At 50.1% G+C, this 18,733-nt stretch overlaps 7 protein-coding genes across 7 annotated transcripts; 5 read left to right on the forward strand and 2 right to left on the reverse strand.

Moving 5' to 3' along the window:
- Positions 1 to 1,122: 1,122 nt before the first annotated feature.
- INS49_002953 (uncharacterized protein) lies at positions 1,123 to 1,498 on the forward strand (the record flags this gene model as incomplete). The annotated part of the gene is made up of 2 exons (XM_043163753.1): positions 1,123 to 1,138; positions 1,230 to 1,498. 2 exons carry the CDS (start codon positions 1,123 to 1,125, stop codon positions 1,496 to 1,498), a joined length of 285 nt encoding a protein of 94 aa, XP_043032259.1.
- Positions 1,499 to 2,923: 1,425 nt separating this feature from the next.
- INS49_002954 (uncharacterized protein) lies at positions 2,924 to 4,318 on the reverse strand (the record flags this gene model as incomplete). Its single annotated transcript, XM_043163754.1, has 7 exons — positions 2,924 to 3,145; positions 3,194 to 3,351; positions 3,404 to 3,533; positions 3,589 to 3,619; positions 3,673 to 3,861; positions 3,910 to 4,049; positions 4,106 to 4,318. The coding sequence occupies 7 exons, from the start codon at positions 4,316 to 4,318 to the stop codon at positions 2,924 to 2,926; spliced, it is 1,083 nt and encodes a 360-aa protein (XP_043032260.1).
- Positions 4,319 to 5,533: 1,215 nt separating this feature from the next.
- Positions 5,534 to 6,078, reverse strand: INS49_002955 (uncharacterized protein; the record flags this gene model as incomplete). Its single annotated transcript, XM_043163755.1, has 2 exons — positions 5,534 to 5,785; positions 5,998 to 6,078. The coding sequence occupies 2 exons, from the start codon at positions 6,076 to 6,078 to the stop codon at positions 5,534 to 5,536; spliced, it is 333 nt and encodes a 110-aa protein (XP_043032261.1).
- Positions 6,079 to 6,919: 841 nt separating this feature from the next.
- INS49_002956 (uncharacterized protein) lies at positions 6,920 to 7,584 on the forward strand (the record flags this gene model as incomplete). The annotated part of the gene is made up of 2 exons (XM_043163756.1): positions 6,920 to 7,208; positions 7,268 to 7,584. 2 exons carry the CDS (start codon positions 6,920 to 6,922, stop codon positions 7,582 to 7,584), a joined length of 606 nt encoding a protein of 201 aa, XP_043032262.1.
- Positions 7,585 to 9,451: 1,867 nt separating this feature from the next.
- Positions 9,452 to 9,895, forward strand: INS49_002957 (uncharacterized protein; the record flags this gene model as incomplete). Its single annotated transcript, XM_043163757.1, has 2 exons — positions 9,452 to 9,687; positions 9,766 to 9,895. The coding sequence occupies 2 exons, from the start codon at positions 9,452 to 9,454 to the stop codon at positions 9,893 to 9,895; spliced, it is 366 nt and encodes a 121-aa protein (XP_043032263.1).
- Positions 9,896 to 9,973: 78 nt separating this feature from the next.
- On the forward strand, positions 9,974 to 10,850 carry INS49_002958 (uncharacterized protein; the record flags this gene model as incomplete). The annotated part of the gene is made up of 3 exons (XM_043163758.1): positions 9,974 to 10,106; positions 10,162 to 10,226; positions 10,407 to 10,850. 3 exons carry the CDS (start codon positions 9,974 to 9,976, stop codon positions 10,848 to 10,850), a joined length of 642 nt encoding a protein of 213 aa, XP_043032264.1.
- Positions 10,851 to 15,542: 4,692 nt separating this feature from the next.
- On the forward strand, positions 15,543 to 17,102 carry INS49_002959 (uncharacterized protein; the record flags this gene model as incomplete). Its single annotated transcript, XM_043163759.1, has 1 exon — positions 15,543 to 17,102. One exon carries the CDS (start codon positions 15,543 to 15,545, stop codon positions 17,100 to 17,102), a length of 1,560 nt encoding a protein of 519 aa, XP_043032265.1.
- Positions 17,103 to 18,733: the final 1,631 nt, after the last annotated feature.

The raw sequence follows: 18,733 nt of genomic DNA on the forward strand, positions 1-18,733 counted from the left end.
TATTAATACTATAAGGTTATTAATAAAGTATAGTTATAGCTATTTTAAAGAGGTTTTATAACTACCCCTTTATTTATAACTTAAAAGTTACTTTTGCTTTTTACCCTTAGCGCCCTTTACCCCCTCGGCGCCCTCTGCGCCCTCTGCGCCCTCTGGGGCCCTCTAGGCGCTTTAAGGCACTTTAAGCTTTTTAAGCTTATATTTTTAAAGTATTGCTTAAATTAAAAAATAGCTACCCTAGCTTTTTATATATAGGGTAAACTTAAAAAAGTACCTAGTTTTATTAATATAATATTAAGAAAAGGAAGTATTAGGTAGGCCAACGCTGGAAGCTGGGTGGGCGTACTGTGGCTTCACAATGCAATATCCTTACAAACCTCAAACATGTGACCAATAACTACCTTCCGTTTTTATGAGATGGAGGATAATACCGATGCGGGATGGAAGCAAAGATTACAACTTGCCGACTTGCCGACCTGATAAGTCCATGGATCTACTCTGGCACCACCCCCTCCACACATCCTTCACACACAAAGACGACGTATTGTAGGCCGCCTGAATGCTCTATTTAACTTGCGCAATTCAGATCGAATATATTGAATCTGGCGAGATGGACTTGGTTTTTCAGGCCTATGGAAAGTATCTAGAAGAGTTTTCCAACTTCGTCATGCAACACGATTCAATGAACAAGACTCATAGTTTCTACGAACCCGACCTGCTCCCTAGCGCAGGGGCATGTTACATCCGCCATTGCATCAGACGGCTCTTCGTCTAGGATGAGGTGGATATTGAGCTTGGTAATGCTTGTGAAGGGAAGGTAACACCTTGCGCCCTGGCCGCGCACGACGCAGTGCTCTCCTGGTTCAAGGGTACCTTTGACGAACAAGCCCAATACCTCGCCAGCCACGGCGCACCTCACTATCCGTATCCATCGCGTCATCACTACACAATCGGCTTTCATCGAAAAATTGGAGCCTCGCCTCAGATTCAACCACTCAACTATTAAGGACGAATTGGGTGGTCTCGGAGCATATCCCTGATCCAGATCCCAGATGAAAGCCAGACAAATTCGTACGAAAAGTCGTTCGACCCGGAGTGGATAGATCTCCAGGCTGCCCGGCAATGGCTAAGGCGTTGTGTGAAAAGACACGGAACAAGATGCCGCAACACCTTCGAGACCTTTTCATGTACTCCAGCCTACCTGATTAACACTGAGCTCGACTGAATAGTCGAAGGCAAACCAGGGCTCGAGTACATTGCGCTGAGCTACACGTGGGGCACGAGGCATGTGGCTGGCTTCAGGACCAAGAAGAGCAACTTCAACAGCTTGACTATTCCAGGCGCCGTCTCAAAGCAGACCAACATCCCACACACAATCAAACACGCCATGCACGTCGTCTGGTTGCTAGGAGAGCGGCACCTCTGGGTAGACTCCCTGTGCATCAAATGCGACGACGAGGAACATTTGCAAGAACACCTGGGCAGCTTCAGATTATAGGATCGATCTCCACTTGCGCCAAGCCGACGATCATCTCGGCGGATGGGGATGCCTGGGATGGACTACATAGAGTCCGAAATGTGTCTCAACCTCGAAAATTGCCAAATATCTTTTCGTGGCTAAACGATATCAAGATAGTCGTGCGAGACTTGCCTGCTCCTTCTGCAAGCCCTTCAACATATGAACACCGCCCCAATCCTGAGTATTTCTGACGGGGATCGACCCTTCAGGAATACCTCTCTCTCGAAGACGGCTGACTTTCGGGAAGAGGCAGATCCACTGGAGCTGCGCATGTAGGATCTTTCACGAGGATAGACCGAGGGAGAAAAAAAGTATCTCAAAGACCCAGCGTTGCAGTCAGGTGTGCCCAACATGCTCTCCGGAATACCTGATTTCAATGGATTGGAACGGTTACTGAATGAGTACCACATGCGGGACTTTTGTGGAAAAAGCGAACGCTTAATCCGTCAGCCGGATCAAGCCTTATATACCGTAGGTACTTCAACAACTTTACACGCCCAGAAGACGCATTGCCAGGGATAACTGGCCTTGTGGATTTAGTCAAATACTCATTCAGGGGAGGGTTTCTGTGTGGGCTTCCACAGATGAGATTTGAGGCTGCGTTGATTTGGCACTGCAGATTGGGAGCAGGTTACCTCAGCGGCTACAAGGTGAAAACATTTCTCGAGGCCAGAAAGCACTCTGCGAGCCATCAATCTGCCCTACCAGGAGTTATGTTATCTTCTTGGTCATGGATTAGCTGGGGAGGCAACAACTTGAGCCTGCTGGACGAGAAAGAAAATTACCTACTGCCCAAAACACTTAACAAGGCCAAATTTCACCCAAAACACATCACTGCTCCAATCACCAAATGGTACAGCCACCATTCTGGTTCTTGCCGTTGCTCTCCAAGCTTCTTCTTTTTTTTCTTTCCCTTACAAACTATTTTAGTAAATTCTATCTGGGTGAAGAAAACGAAAATGGGAAACGGAGAACACGAAATGTAAATAATCGGGAAGCAGGAAGCAAGGAAATCGGACAAGTGAAAAATGAAGAACATGTCGACTAAGGATACCAGTAAGGAAGGTACCTTGCAATTACCAGTACATCCGTCGTTTCCACAACCTACAGGACGGCATGGATAGCCACGGCTGACAGCATAGTGTCTACACTGTACTGTAAGCCAGGTTGATCCTTCACTGGCTCGTGGCGACACACGAGAAACTCGGGCCGGACTTCGTGAGCAAGGACGAAAGTGGACGACAGTATGCTGTGCGGGCACCGCAAGGATTTGTCGCTTTGCAGATTTCATAATTCTTTAAGTAGTAACAAGGTTCATCTCCACAGAGACATTGCATACATATCGGCCGGGCTCACAAAAATAAGTACTAGAATGATAACTATTGACAGAGCTCAAACGTATCTTTAGCACAGGTTGCCATAGTTACAGCTATCGCCCTTGCCTCCAGTCACCTTGACGCCGTTGAAGGTGATATCAGAGCAACTACCAGAACCACAAAGGATATAATAATCCTTGGCGCTGGACGTCACAGTTCCAGTCACATTCTTGAAAGTGACACCGGCGATTTTCACGCCGTTAGTGGCGGTGCCTGATGGGCCGCCGTTTAGGTAATCCTGCTCGACCACCTGTTTGGATCGGTCAGCTTGGTAGGCTGGAGAGGGGGTAGTTCTTACAATTCCGAAGTTCGCAATACCCGATAACTTGATGTTCACGTAGTTGACATTCTCCACCGCGCTGTTAGTAGCGCCCGAGACGGTCTTGATTCGACATCCATTCTGGCCGCTTTTGATGGTGCTATCGTAGAAGAATACGTCCTTGATAGTCGTATCGCCTGCTCTCGTTAGCTTGTTGGACGGGAGAGTGTGTCATAAGGCGTTACTTACTACCAACACTTCCAATAGATAGACCGTGAGACCCAGTGCAATCAGCATTTCTGATGGTAACGTTTCCTGCGCCGCCGCTGACGGCTACACAATCATCTTGGTTGTTGACTGTAATATTCTCGATAAGGACCTATTTGACGTCAGTTTAAGAATAGCACGTAGCGAATGCCAGTCTCCGTTCATACGTTCTTGGCCTTGACATTGAAGCCATCGGTGCTATTCACTTGTTAGCTAACTACTCAATGCCGACAGAAGGATGACAAACTTACTTGTGCGCAGCCGGCTTGCCACCCGACTTGCTATTTGCAGCATTGCCCGCAGAGGTATCGACATTGACATTCTTGATGTGCAAATTCGTTCCAGACATTGTGAAACAATGCGCAGGGCAGTTCTTCACATTAAGATTCTCAATTAGTGCGTTGGTGCCCGCGGCTTTAATTGAGATCATGTGGCCGGGCCTGTCAATAATGTCAAAATTACTCAGTCAAGTCAGTCAGGTCTCATACTTCTGCACCCCATTATCACCCTGTCCATCCCACCAGGCCGGGCCGTTCCCATCGAGAATGGCGCCAGATTCAGCTGTGATATGAAAATCAGTTCCGCCAATCAAAACTAAAGGACTAGTCCAGGCGTTAAATCCGAACGTCTAGCATGGGATAACCATTAGCTCAAATCAAGGCAAATTTCAGTCAAGACACCTACGGTTGTGCCTGAGAATGTCACAGTGGTACTGGGCTGCACGCCCGACAGATCGAGCTGCTTCCCAGCCGGCACGGTAATGCCATTGAGGACGATATCTGTGCATGAGGCGACCGCGGAGGATACTGCAGTATAAGTAGATACTGTACAGGTTGTTGCGCTGACCGCCAGGGCAGGTACGCTGAGCAGCGCGACGGCGCAAGCAAGCCTGGCCATGATAATTGATAATGACAATGATTGTGATGAAGCCTTGGCAAGAGACGGGTGAAGCATGAGAGTCCTAGTAGAGCAACGTTGTTTTGCTCATCCTCTTTTATGTCTGCCAAGTCATTTCCCTCACGGAGCCAGCATTTCTCCTTGGCGTCTAATTTCTCCCCCAATAGAATGAGCTTTCCCCAGGTTTTCTTAGGCTCCGGGATCTGCGCTAGGAATTAAGCCTGCAGCGAGTCCCTTCTTGGCAAAGGCTTGATTACACGCCTCGAATTTCTCCGTCCAAACTAATTACTGCCTACGTTCCGCCTCCTCGAAATGTTTAGCTTGATCCAGCCGCAAATGTACCTAGGTAAATCGACAGATGGTCATGAACCCTATACATCGAGTCTGACATTCCGTCGAGCCCGAGATAATGGCCCCTAGAATCTTGATACTCAGCTCGTTTCTAACCCAGTATTGCAAACATGAGGTCCTTGGTCCCCAGCGGACGAACACGAACGGAAGACTCGCGCAGTTCTATCCCAGCTGCGATCAGATTACCAATCACTGGAGGCGGATCGACCACGCTGCCAACAGGTATTGCACTGCCGGGAGCGTATCAACCTGACGCCAAGACATCGGTAAGTCTCGCAATGGACTAATTGGTCGCCCCCCACGCGAAATTAAGCTAACAGGCTAACAGGAGCCTACTGCCGGGGACGGGTTGATGACAGCTTCTCCTGGACTAGGTACCGTAAACTATCGGTGACAAATCCCTAAACTCCTCCTGGTGGCCCGTCTGGGGCGACAAAGGCTGGTTATTCTAATTAGACCGGCCATAACCTCGGCCTTGTTAGGCCTAGCTAATCTTGTCTCCGGGCTGAGCAGAGCTCGTCCCAATAAAATCTAGTTTGAAATCTTCGAGGTCGGCTTGAGGTTTGCATTGAAGAAATATACAAATTGTGCATCAACCTCAAGACGAGAACCCTTACTCTCCGTGAAATTAATCTTCATAAGGCCTTTTCTTGGTTATTCATCATCTTCAGATCATCAAGACAACATCCTCCATTTTCTGATGATCCTAAGACGGCAGTGCAAAGAGCCCTTGAGAAAGGTAATTCTTATTGTTATTTTATTATAATTAATCTCTTCCTCGCAACTGGTGCAGCTAGTTTAGTTTATCCTGCACTTTCTTCGTGAAATGCTATGACCGCGGAATGTAGTCCGGATAAGCCGGCGTCATCGGGCGGAGGACGTGAAAGGGGAGAGGGGTGGTTGTACATCCGGAACAGGCCCGTTGAACATCAGGACTGGGATGCCGACGGCGCGAGTGAGATCCAGATCCAGGCGGGCGACGTCGATGCTGGAGTAGTTGATGGCCATCAGGCGTCGGGTCGAGTGGCCCGGCTGAGCCGAAGGTCCCGCGTAGCCCGTCGAACCCTTCCGCGGGCACACAGCGACGGCGATGCCGTCGTAGCGGCGTTTGCGTCTCTCCACCAGTTTGTGAAGTTATAGAAAGTATTGGACGTCTAGAGGATTCGGCAGTCCGCGGCCTCGAAGCGCATCGCCAACGAGACCGTATCGACCTCGAGGACCTGGACTACTTGCGGGCTGACGCCCGCGTCGTAGGCGAAGAAGTCGATGTAATTCAGGGGCCTGAGAATGTTCGCGCCTTATGAAAAGGTCCCGTTCTTCCCCGCCACCCCGATGGCATTTTTGTAGTCCAAGTCGAGCCCCACGAAGTCGTAGCATCGCGCGTCGCGGCTGCCGCCGGGCGTCTGCATTGGGCTCTAGCTGCGGCGACCCCGATGACTACACTTTTTATGTCGGCGTCATTGTGCATCATTTCCACTAAGAGAGGGCATGCTGGTGAGCACGAGCAATCAAGAGAGATGTCAGAGAAGAGCGAAAGATGCGCATACTCACCGCAACGACTCACCATCCTGATACACTCTGCAACGTCGGTCGGCTCGCCAGCATAAGGTGTCAGAAGCAGAGGGAGAGGGTCGTGTTGGCCCAACATTGAACGGTCCACTTCATGGACACAAGTCTGGAAATGCATGAAAGGCAAGGGTTAGAAAGGAAGTTAAATCACTTACCCGACGACTTTCATCCGGAGGCTACTTTGTATCTGGACCGATATGGGACGTTGTCAAGGCTCTGGGACCTCTACGATTTCGTTCCGGAGGCTTACAGTCTCTCGATGTTGGATTACTACTTTGACTTCGACCAGGAAATCTTCCTGGAAATGGCACCACACAGTCGAGTGCCTCCTAATGAAGTGACAAGAAGTGGCATTGTGTCCGCTTTGGAGGTCGAGACCATCCCCAGTTCTTGCGGGACAACGAGTACAAGAATCCTACAAACCCGGATCATATAGCGTGGCATGCAGGTCACAAGACTGAACTCAATGCTTTCCCATGGGCTATTAAACCACCCGCGTCAGATGGAAGTGTTCATGCAGGTGAGTGTTGCCGATTTTGCCGTAGCCTGCCCTTTCCCTTTTGCTCCACTGCAGATACGGCAAAAAAGAAAAGAAGAAAAAGAGAAGGGGAGGGGGAGGCGGGTCGGAGGGGGAAAAGGATGATTTGGTCATATGAGTGCTAACTAAGGTGTCATCAGGCCATGGCGACGCTGAGGGATGGCATGCCCAACTGGTTTGACCTTGTTGATTTTCGCCAAGAAATCCTCCACGGCCATGATACAGACCCCTCTGTGCCTCTGTTCGTGGCTGTAGGCGGGGCCATGGGTCAGCAATCTATCTTCTTCAAAAACGCATACTCTGACCTTCAGGGGAGGGTCATTGTCCAAGACCAGGCACAAGTCGTTAGCCAGATTGAAACGACGCCTCTACCGGGTTTCGAGGGTATAGAGGCCATGGCTCACGACTTTTTCAAGCCCCAGCCAATCAAAGGTACGTGCTTCGCAAATACAAGCGCTCGCATATTTCAACTCCCACTCAAAGTAAAACAGGAGCACGGGCATGCTATCTCAGAATGATTTTCCATGACTGGCCCGGTCACAAGGCTGTTGAGATTCTTAGACATCTTAGGGATGCCATGAATGAGGGCTCTTACCTTTTGATTGATGACACGGTCTTGTCTGAGAAGCAGGCTCCGTGGAAAGCCGCGTTTTTGGATATGACCATGATGTGCCAACTTGGGGCGCAGGAGCGCACCAAGGCTGAGTGGGAAAGACTCACGGCCGAGAGTGGATTCAAGATCCTCAAGATCTGCGAGTACGCTCCTGATGCTCAAGAAAGCCTGATTATTGCTGTGAAGTCGACATAGCCGGTGGGAAAAAAACAGTCGCGGCTGCGAGTGAGTTCAAAGAGGAACACGAGGACGATATCCATATGGATCGCATTTCTTTATTCGTTCACATGGCCACTTACACAGCTGGGATTAGTCTACGATTCGATGTGTGCGGATTAAATTTGTTATGAAACTGTGGAGGAAAGCTCCACCACTGAAGATAAAAATTTAGATTCACCACCCAAAGTCGTCTTGGTGAGGCAGCCGGCCTGTAAATCTAGATGTCAAATCTTCACTGGTGGTGCTGGCGGGTGTAATGCGTGCTTGCTGGAGCTGGGCCTCTTCGATCGTTCAGCGAGGGTGCTGCTGGTACTACATCCTATCTGAAGTTAGATCTTACTGAACAAGTCGCCTCCTTGCGGAAAATGCGAGTTGCGTGGTTGAAATAGAGCCGCAGGAGCCTGCTGGGGAGTGCGCAGGTTGGAAGGAGCAGTGGTATTGAGGAAGGACATAACCGTTCAACTGGGTTCGCAGGATGCGCGCCCGTCTGCTAGGCTGCCGAATATCCCGTTGGACTAAGAGCTGTGGCCAATGCACGTTGGTGGCTTCTCTGTGCTCCATATAAGTCTTTCAAAGGCTCACTGATAACCAGGGGGGCTTGCATTCTTCTTCCGCCGGGCCATGGATTGCATGATCTCGTCTTCGTCGGCTGCTTCCTCAGAAGCAGACCGCTTGACCTTGACAGGTCTATTGCTGGCTTCGTCTATCTCAACAGGTTCGCCAGTAGCAATCGAAAATGCCTTACCGCCCTTGTCTACGCGAACAAGCTGGACTGGTTGACACTTAATATATTTTAATTCAATATTACATTTTAATATAATAGTTTATATAAACTTATATAAAGATTTATTACTTAAAATAAAGTTAAAATATATAATAATAAATTTTTAAATATATAATAAAATTTAAGCATAATTTTTATATAGATTATTTTATAAAGAAACATATTAACATGTAGCTATTATAAAATATAAGAGAAATGCTTATAAATCTTAATAAATCCTTAATTTTAACTTAAAGAATTTATATTAAATTTTATAAATATGGTAAATTAATATTAAGTTTATTTTTATATAAAATAATTAATTTTATATATAGGATTTAAATTGGGATACTTTTAGAATTAACGGAAAATTAATTTAGCGCGTTTAAAAAGTGGGTGTCTTAAGGTGCGTCTGCACCAAAAATCTCGTGCGGCAGAGCAGGGGGTGCGGCAGATCCGGGCCGGGGACATTATGAGAACTACGAGGCTTGCGCAGCCCATTTGCTTCATGGAAAGGACTTCAAGAACACGAACACGATTCCGGGCTTTCCTTTCAAGCTTTGGACATTTCAGGAATTGCTGGACAAGTCTGGTAGAAAGGAGTCGATTGACGATGACGAGGGCGATTGGTACTCCTGATTGCACTGCAGTGGGAATTGTCAGGGCCGTGGACTGAACGCACGCCAGGCCCAGTCACTGACTGGACCCACTTATTCGCTTATCTTATCAGCCCAACTGGCCTCCAATGCTGAATTGTAACCTCTCTTTTAGCCAGGCAACCACAGTTGTAAATCAACAATTCGTCACGTTCAGCTTGTACCTTCGTTGCCGTAGGACGTGAGGACTGTCACAGGAATTTGGAACTGCAATGGTACCGGTATGCTTCTGCTGCGTTTAAGCCAAACTGCAGTCTAGCCAACCAACATATGCTTCGACACTCGCAATCTTGATCAAATATGCTGCCTGCTTTATGCTGCCACAGTACGCACAGCTTCTTACAAATCTCGCAACGTACTCGAGCTCAACGTCGCCGCGTCTATACGAACACTTGCTATCAAGAATTCCTCCGCTCTCATCAACATGGCTTCAAACCCAACCAATGAGGCGTGCGCTGCGCTAATAGCTGACACCCAGCAACAATCCGGCGTCGTGGTGACCGATTTGGGCAACATTGAGGAGGGTGGAGATGCATACCAATCAGGGGGATTCCATCCAGTCTACATTGGCGATGTGTATGCAAGCAAGTATGAAGTCATGAGCAAGATTGGCTACGGACGCTACTCGACAGTTTGGCTTGTCAAGGACCTCTCGAAACCGTGAGTCCTTCGTTTCTTCACCCCCCTCACCCTCCTTTCCAGTACCGGGCTCACACTGACTCGGCCTGTAATATGCAGGCTGGAAGATGAGCACCGATTCAAGGCTCTCAAAGTTCTGAGTGCGGAGTGTTACGGCCAGGATAGTCCCATCTTCGAGAGAGAGATTCTCACCCACCTTCGCGCCGGTGACCGTAAACTGCTGGGCTAAAAATACGTTTGCCATCTCGTCGATGATTTCGAGCTCAAGGGACCCAACGGTGACCACGTCTGCCTCGTGTTGGAGCTAATGGGTGAAACCTTGCGGACGTTCGGCGTCTGGTTCCAAGAGCACATGGTGCCTACCCTGCTCATGCGCAAGCTCACCTTCCAACTGGTGTGTGCCCTCGACTTTGCTCACGAGAGTAACGTGATTCATACCGGTATGTCATTGTCCTCAAAAATACGATACAGATTACCAGGCTGAATGAATTCTAGATATTAAGCCGGACAATGTATTTATCAAGTTTCGAGACACTCATCGTATCAAGTCAGAGTACCTTGTCAAGGAACCCATCCCGAAGCAGGACAAGGCTGAAGAACGGTACACTCCGATCTAATCTCGGCCGTTACGGGCATACTATTTCAGGGCGGATATCACACGGTTTCACGAGCTCGACATCGCCTTGGGCGATTGGGGAGTGTCGAGCTGGGCCACCAGGCATCTGACTGAAAACATCCAGCCCGTCGCTCTTCGGGCTCCCGAGGTTCTGATCAGGGCCCCGTGGGATATCAGCGTCGACTGGTGGAACCTCGGCGCTACGGTTTTTGAAGTTTATCGTGCCATGCGCCTGTTTGATGGGGCAGTCCCGCCTGACGGCCACTCCGAAGTCAGGGAACATCTGGCGGAGATTGTCGATATCTTTGGCCCGTTCCCAAGGGCCTTGCTGGAGAAAGGCGATGCCACTGTTCAGGCCATGTTTGACGACGAAGGAAGGATTAAAGACGCTGAGCCAATGGGCCGTCCACCCCTCGAGTCAGAGGCATTTCTACCAGGTCTGGACCAGACTACCAAGGAGGTATTTGGGTCTTTTCTCCGGGCTATGATGAAGATCAACCCAGCCGAGCGGCCAACACCTGAAGAACTTGCGAAGCATCCTTGGTTGGACCCGAAAAGTAAATGGTGACTTCTGCACACCTCGTTCTATCAAGCTGCCTGGTCAGGCGGAGCTCATCGCTGCCATCTCTTACCATGACTACTTCGTGAAACCTAGCTAGATACCATTACATGAATAAGCTAGATACCATTACATGAATAAATAGCCATTTGCATTCAGTAGGCGAATTTCTTCATTATCATAGTCCCCTTCCCCTCCTGGGTATAAGGGTGACTAAAGACTTATAATTGTGTTTTTTAACTATGTTTATTAAACTATAATTATTCTATTAACTACTTATAGGCAGAACTTAATATTTCATTAACTCTTAATTAATTATTTTATGCTTTTTTAAGAACTTAACTAGCTTAGCCATATTTTTATTATCTATCTTTCCATTTATAATTATTACTTTAATACTTATGAAAATTCTAATCTCTTTAAAATAAATCTTATAGCTTTTAAGTATAATTATAAACGCGTTATTGGATGTATACCGAATTGGACCTGATTGACCTGGTACGGGTTGAGAAGATCTTACTCAGTTCAGTGCCTGTCATTGATCTCTCAGGCCCTCGGTCCCTTAACCTAGAACGTCCTCAGCCTAGGTTCCGAGCGCGCCGAGTTGCCAATGTTCAACCGAACCAAACGAGCCGCGAAGAAGCTCCAAATACATCAGACCCAGGCGACCGGTCTCCGAGCCTCGTGTGGGGCCGCCTGCTGCCACATACTGTTGAATTATTCAGAAGGTTCGACCCGGTATCATGGGCAACAGCCATGCGCTCACAGAATCCTCTGAAGCGGGAACCGGGCCAGAGAGAAAGAGGATTGAGAAATCATGTGCAACCGGAGAACGTTATATGGACACAAATTTACCTTCTAGACATGGGAATCAGCAAAATCCTCTGTCAGTACGTGAAGGTCAAGCTGAATGTTCCCAAAGCTGTGGGAAGAGTTTTGGTGGAATGCTGGGAGGACCTGAAAGCAGATGCTCCACTGCAGTGCCTGGATAAGTTCTTGTCTCAAGAGTTTTTCTCGGACAACAGCACTGAAGATTAGGTTGAGCAAATGCGTGCGCTCGCAGAGATGATCAAGGTGCGCATGCTATGCTAAATAGCGTACATGATGGTCATTCCGGACTCGACATCTCTGTACGAGGCTTCTTTGAAAGGCCACGTGACGTTACCTATGATTTAGCAAGCTATTTCAGGCCATAGTTACATTAAACTGCAAGGAATCAGGGCCATACGCAGTCTAACACGACGAAAGTGATGTATGCTTGGAAGCAAGATAGATACTGCAAGAATTACCCCGGACGCCTTTGCAGAACGACGGTGATGCAGAAACACCGCATCAATTCCCCAGGTAAGGATACAAATAAAGAAGATCAATGTAGGTCCATTCTTCAAACTATTATTCTTCGGCTATATGCTGGAAGTAAATGTTGTGTTACAAGCCTTGGTTCATATCTGCTTACATGTAAGAGTTTCTAATATACAGAATAAGGTACATATAACAGCAGACGGTGTGAAGGCTATGAGGAGCCAACCTGGCCAACGCAGTGTGGACTGCACCCCGGAGCAGAGACACAGCCCCGTAATACCCGTGACGCCGTCCACGCTGCCGCTTTCGTAATTGGCTATATGATGTGCAGCCTCACCGCGCTAAGTAGCAGCCTTGTAGGTCCTGGGCGGTACCCGAACCCGGGCTAAGCATTGCCTTTCCCAACCTAAGGCAGCCAAAATATCACGTGTCAGCCATAGTGAGTCACCGTGGTTGCTGCTTCGTGGATATTTGTTAGCCTTGGAAACAAGTATCACAAGAGTCACACGAGAAAAAAAAGAATGCCGGTGCCTCTTCAGAAAGACCAAGACGTCTGAGTACATTTAGTTGCCACCTATCAAGAGCTATCTAATTCTTATTGCGTTTCTGCTCTGGTACTATCCAGGCGTCACCACGTGGAGGCGCAGAATACGACTTTGACGCCCTAAACACAACGCTTAGGAGTCGGAGCCCAGCAGATAAACTCAGCACCAGCCAAGTCGCCCTCGCCCGAAGACGGTATCTGCACTGCCAGGCTCTTACCCCAAAAACAAAGCAAAACAAAAGCACAAAAGAGTCGTCGCCCAGCAGATGAACTCAGCTCCAGCCAAGTCGCCCTCGCCCGAAGACGGTATCTGCACTGCTAGGCTCTTACCCTCTCGCGCCGCTGAAATACAAACAAAACACAAGCAACGCTAGAGAGTCGTCGCCCAGCAGATAAACTTAGCTCCAGCTAAGCCGCCCTCGTCTAAAGACGGTATCTGCACTGCTAGGCTCTTACCCTCTCGCGCCGCTAAACAAACAAAACAACAAAAGCAAAACAGAAGCAACGCTAGAGAGTCGTCGCCCAGCAGATAAACTCAGCACCAGCTGAGCCGCCCACGCCTCAAAGGACGGTACCTGCACTGCCAGGCTCTTACCCTCTCGCGCCGCTGAAATACAAACAACACAAGCAAAACAGAAGCAACGCTAGAGAGTCGTCGCCCAGCAGATAAACCCAGCACCAGCTGAGCCGCCCACGCCTCAAAGGACGGTACCTGCACTGCCAGGCTCTTACCCTCTCGCGCCGCTGAAACACAAACAAAAAAACACAAGCAGGGAGTCGTCGCCCAGCAGAGAAACTCAGCACCAGCCGAGCCGCCCGCGCCCCAAAGGACGGTACCTGCACTGCCAGGCTCTTACCCCCAAGCGCTCATAAGGTGCCCTGCTAGACAACCACTGGTGGAACCGCCGGGCCACAAAGGGACCGCGACGTGCCCAAGGCTTTCGCCTGCTGCACCCACCAGCGGCAGCACTAGAGGGTCTCATTTCCGGTTAGTTGATTGTTGATGGTGCTGCATGCATTGTCGCCCCAGCTCAGCTTGGAACTCAGATGGGGTGAGAAGGTATGAAGACTTAGCGTTGTTCCTGGCTGGGCCAGGTTGAGGAGCAAGCTGGCTCCCCAGAGTCCGTCCTTGTTGTGGGGCCTCGGTCGACCACCACTGGAGCGGGACTCTCTTTTGTTTCTGAGATTTAGAAGGCATGATGCTTTCTTTCTCTTGTTGTTGTTGTTGTTGTTGTTATTGTTGTTGTTGTTCTTCTTGAAGCAAGAAGTAGAAAGATTTGAAATGAGTTTGAAAGTTTGTGTGTGTGTGTGAGAGAAATAGAGAGTGTGTGTTTGGTGAAGAAGAAGAAGGGAAAGGAAAGTTGGGTGATGGGAGTCGGGGGGACCGGCACATTTATACTTTCAGTGAAGAGTGTACGCACCCTAATGGCGACCTGCTGATTTAAGCTGCAAACTATGATGGCTAAATACTGAAAGACTCGTTCATTTGTAGGCTAGTACATAACTTATGTGCATTAGTTGTGTGGTGTGGACCGTGATGGCTTACGCTGACTCAAAGAGAACCTATATGTCCATTGTCTGATCGAGACCAATGTTGATACTAGCGCATATTCTATCCAATACCTGGCGAACATTGATGGAAAGCTTTTTACGAGAGGAAGTTCTGGGACTGGCTGATTTGCAAAGCCAGGGCTGATCTAATAGCCCTGTCTTCTCTGCTTCGCCGTCACACGGAACCTTGCAGGGCAATATATCTATGCATTTCGAGAATCTTCTCGAAACCCTAATATGGATTACCTCACTAATTCTTGTGCCGAAAAGTTCCAAGTCCTGCAAAGTGACTCTGGGCTCGTTACTCAGACCCTGATGGTTTCGAGACCATTGGCATAGGAATCTCCCTCCTCAGTGTCTATGTGCCCCAGGATATGTAGTAGCGGTTTCAACCTTGGAAGCATCGAGGCATACTACTTCTTCACTGGACTCAATTTCCCCGGCTGAGTACCTGCTTGACACCAGAAGTTTTAAGAAAAGGAATGAATAGTTATCACGAATTAGTTAAATTTCAAAAGCTTATGACTATGAACAGTTTCCAGATGACTGGTTCTATTCTATGACTGATGGCATGTAACTCAGGCACGATAGCTTTATTAATACAGTATGGGGATAATCCAAGACATTTCCGTAGGAACCAATTTGCTAAGTTCGTAAGATACCCAGGGTTGACAGTATGCCTTTGCTTACCATGACCGCAATCCAAGTACTCATCACAACCGCTGACTGTTCGACTCAATGCAATGCGGCCGGCCTTTCGAGGATGTTCACGCCCAGGAAAAAGGATCTGTTGCCTAGCTGTGCATTTGCGGCCATCAACAAGCTGACAACCAACAGCTTACATGCAATCGCAGCCGGCAAGTTACTCGCTCCGTCTGCTCCTGGGTGCTGTGCCTCTTTTTGGCGACACCCTCTAGATCCTTCGGCGAACACACGAGGGTGCTGATTTGGCCGCGGCAGGGGTGTCAATTTCCCCTTGACATGTTATTCCTGTATTTCGGCTCCGCACTAATATCTGTTGGGCGAAGTGCAGTGCAACACCGAGACAAAATGCCCCTGTCATTGTCAACCAACGCGCGGGTCCTCATGCATAAGTGAAAATCCGTTCACCGTATACTGTGATTGGCCAACCTTGAGGACCGTCAAGGAATTCTTTGAAGTCCGCCAAATATACATTTGAGGTTTCGTCACTCCGTGGATGCTTTGACTTGAAGACGCCTCTCGAACACCGAGCATGTCCTCGTCTCAATTGTCTGAATCATTGCTGAAATCCTCCTATCTTCCTTCACCAAGAGATCGTCAAAATGTCTCCAGAGACCTACGATATTGTCATTATTGGTGGCGGTACTTCCAGCCTAGTTCTGGCCAACCGCCTCTCCGAACAGCCGAATGTACAGGTCCTCGTCCTCGAAAGTGGCGAGGACCGCAGCGCAGACCCGAACACCCTGACTCCGGGGGCCTGGCCTTTGCTGTCCGAGTCTCCAGCTGACTGGACTTTCCACACGGTTACTCAGAAGAATATCGACAAGCAAATCACAACCCCGCAGGGGAAGGCCCTCGGAGGTTCTAGCGCAATCAACAGCTTCCTGTTCACCTCAACGTCCAAGGCGACTGTGGACGGATGGAAGAACCTGGGCAACGAAGGCTGGGACTACACTGCGTACGAGACGGCTCTGAAGAAGTCATATACTCTGCATAAGTCCTCGGGGGAAGTTGAAGGCAGTGGCCCCTTGCAGGTTACGCTTCATGCACCTCAGACCGTCTGGGAGAAGGCCTGGATTGACGGCCTGGAGTCGGTTGGGTTTCCGAGGACTGATCCACTCTCTGGCCGTCTTGGTGGACCGAATATCGCTGCCGAGAGTATCGACCCTAAGACGAAGCAGAGGAGCTATGCTGCCAATGCATGTCTCGATCCGGTCCGAGGCAGGCCGAACCTGACGATCCAGACTGAGACAACCGTTACCAAGTTGTTGCTCGAAAGACCTTCCCCAGGCAGCGATGCTGTCGCAAAGGGCGCACAGTTAATCACCAAGGGAGGGTCTGCCCAAAGTGTTGCAGTCCGTAAGGAGGTCATCATTTCTGCGGGGGCCATCAACTCGCCCCGACTTCTCGAGCTCTCGGGAGTAGGCGGTGCCGACTTGCTTCAGCGATTGGGAGTCGATGTTTTAGTTGACAACCCACACGTTGGCGAGAACCTCCAGAACCACCTCTTCACAGGAATTTCCTTTGAGGCGCGCGACGATGTGGACACGATCGATGCTTTCTTCCGCCAGGAGCCTGATGCCGTCGATGCAGCCATGCAGGACTACGGCACCAAGGGGACTGGGCCCCTCAGCACCAGCAACTTGATAACCATGGCCCAGCTTCCGCTGCCCGAGTTCCATACCCCAGACGGGCGTAAGGAGCTCGACCAGCTGCTAGGCACCCTGGACCCGGAGGCGGACGCGCTCCGCTCCCCACCAACCACGCCGGCCTTTGCCGCCGCTCACGAGGCCTTCGTACGATCCATCCTCAGAGACCCAACCGAGGGGCTGGGCAGCTACATCTTCGGCGCCGCCTACGCGCCCTTCGACGGCCCCAGCCCAGCCTACCGGGCCCCCGGGAAGCACGTCTCCGTCGTGATACAGCTGTCGCACCCGCTCTCGCGCGGCTCCATGCACATCACCAGCGCGGTGCCGGAGCATGCCAGCACGAGCGAGGGCGTGAGCATCGACACCCGTTCCCTCTCGCACCCCCTGGACCTCGAGGTGCTCGCGCGCCAGGTCCGCTTCGCCGAGGACATTATTACAACCGCGGAGCCACTCGCGCGCCACCTGAAGCCGTACACCAAGAGGATCACTGACCTGGAGGCGGCGAAGGATTAGGTGCGCCGCACGGTGGACGGTTCGCACCACTGTACTGGTACGTGCTCGATGGTGCCGCGTGCTACGGGCGGCGTGGTGGACAACAGGCTGCGTGTCTATGGCTGCTCCAACCTCCGCGTGTGTGACGCGAGTATTATACCTCTGGAGCCGACGGCAAATCCCCAGGCAGTGATCTACGGAGTCGCCGAGCTGGGAGCCACCTTCATCAAGGAAGACATGCTGTCAGTAGGGGATGCATTAGGGGTGGCCAATCGAGCCCAACGACAACGCCCAGCTGTGTCCTTGGCCCAGCCACGGGCACACAGGAATTCCCGAGCGCCGCTAAGAAACCGCGCCAAGACCGCGAATGCCAAGAATCAATCACGTGATAACTGCTTCCTAACCGGGACGACCCCGTGTTGCGAGTAATGAGAGCTTGAATTCTTCAAGCCATTCTTCAAGCCATACCGTATCATGGGCTGCGGAAAATGTATGCCTGGGTCTGTGTGGTTCTGATGTGTGAAACAAAGTACCCGGGTATTGTGCACAGCAGCATGTCCATGACCACCAGTTGCCATGAGACAGGCTCGCGCGGCTGACAGCCGCTCAGTTTGCCCAAAATAGGGACGTGCTCAAGCAGAACTAACTTAGAACAGCCCTACACAGACTCCCCCTCTATTCAGATTCTTGGGTGAACTGCCCCGGGGTTGACCCCGGAAATTATGCAGTCTCGCCGTCTTATCTTATCTGCGGGGTCTAGGGTTCAGGTTCCACCCGACCTCCCCTCACAACCTCGCCCCACTGCACAAGCTGTGCTCAGGCATACGAGAACTCGCTTCTGTGTCAACATCGACTTGCCCTCATCCGCGGTGAAGGATCTGAAGACACTTGCGATGTTGCTATTGTCTCGTTCGCCCTCTTTGGCCCCCGGTCTACAAGTTTCCGCTGCGCGGAGCATCTGGAGTCCAACCATCCCAAGGCCCAGCCTGAGCTTCATTGACTCGATTCGCCTGGCTTCTTCTAGGACGCGGACTTCTGTCCCGACATGGGCACCGGGGATTTATACATTGCAAGACCTCGTCCAAAAGCGGCCGCACCAGCTGCCTGAGGCCGACAAGCTACAAAGTTACACACAAGAAGACATCAACACCTGGCTGTCACGAACGAAGGGCCAGCGTCAGCTCGATGAGAACTCCGAGGAGGTCAGTAGTCTTCCCGGCTCAGCCCCCCTTCATCCAATACATCCAGAATCTTGCGGTTAATATCTATTCTCTGCAGTCAGCATGGCGACCATCTAGCGGCACGACTATGTCAGATGTGGGTCAAAGGGGCCTGGGGCCTAATGAAGAGCTTGTCGAGATAAAACTCATCGGCTCGAGACATGAACATACTCTCTCTTCTGAAGAGATCAGGTCTCGAGCGATTGGTAATTTCGTGCGAGGCTGTATGAATAATCTGTTCGATTCGGTTGTGTTTCCTAGTCCCATAACCCTGGTGGCTACCGTGAATGATTACGACCCGGAATATCGAATCTCGAGGCAAAGTCTCAACCATCTGAAAAACAGGCCAGTGCGTTTTCGTTACGTGCCGGTAACAAAGACGTCCTTGGATTTCATATCGTACATCAACGGCTATTTACCCCATTTTAACGG

This window comes from Diaporthe citri, assembly GCF_014595645.1.
Source record: "Diaporthe citri strain NFHF-8-4 chromosome Unknown scaffold_1, whole genome shotgun sequence".
Classification (NCBI taxonomy): Eukaryota; Fungi; Ascomycota; class Sordariomycetes; order Diaporthales; family Diaporthaceae; genus Diaporthe; species Diaporthe citri.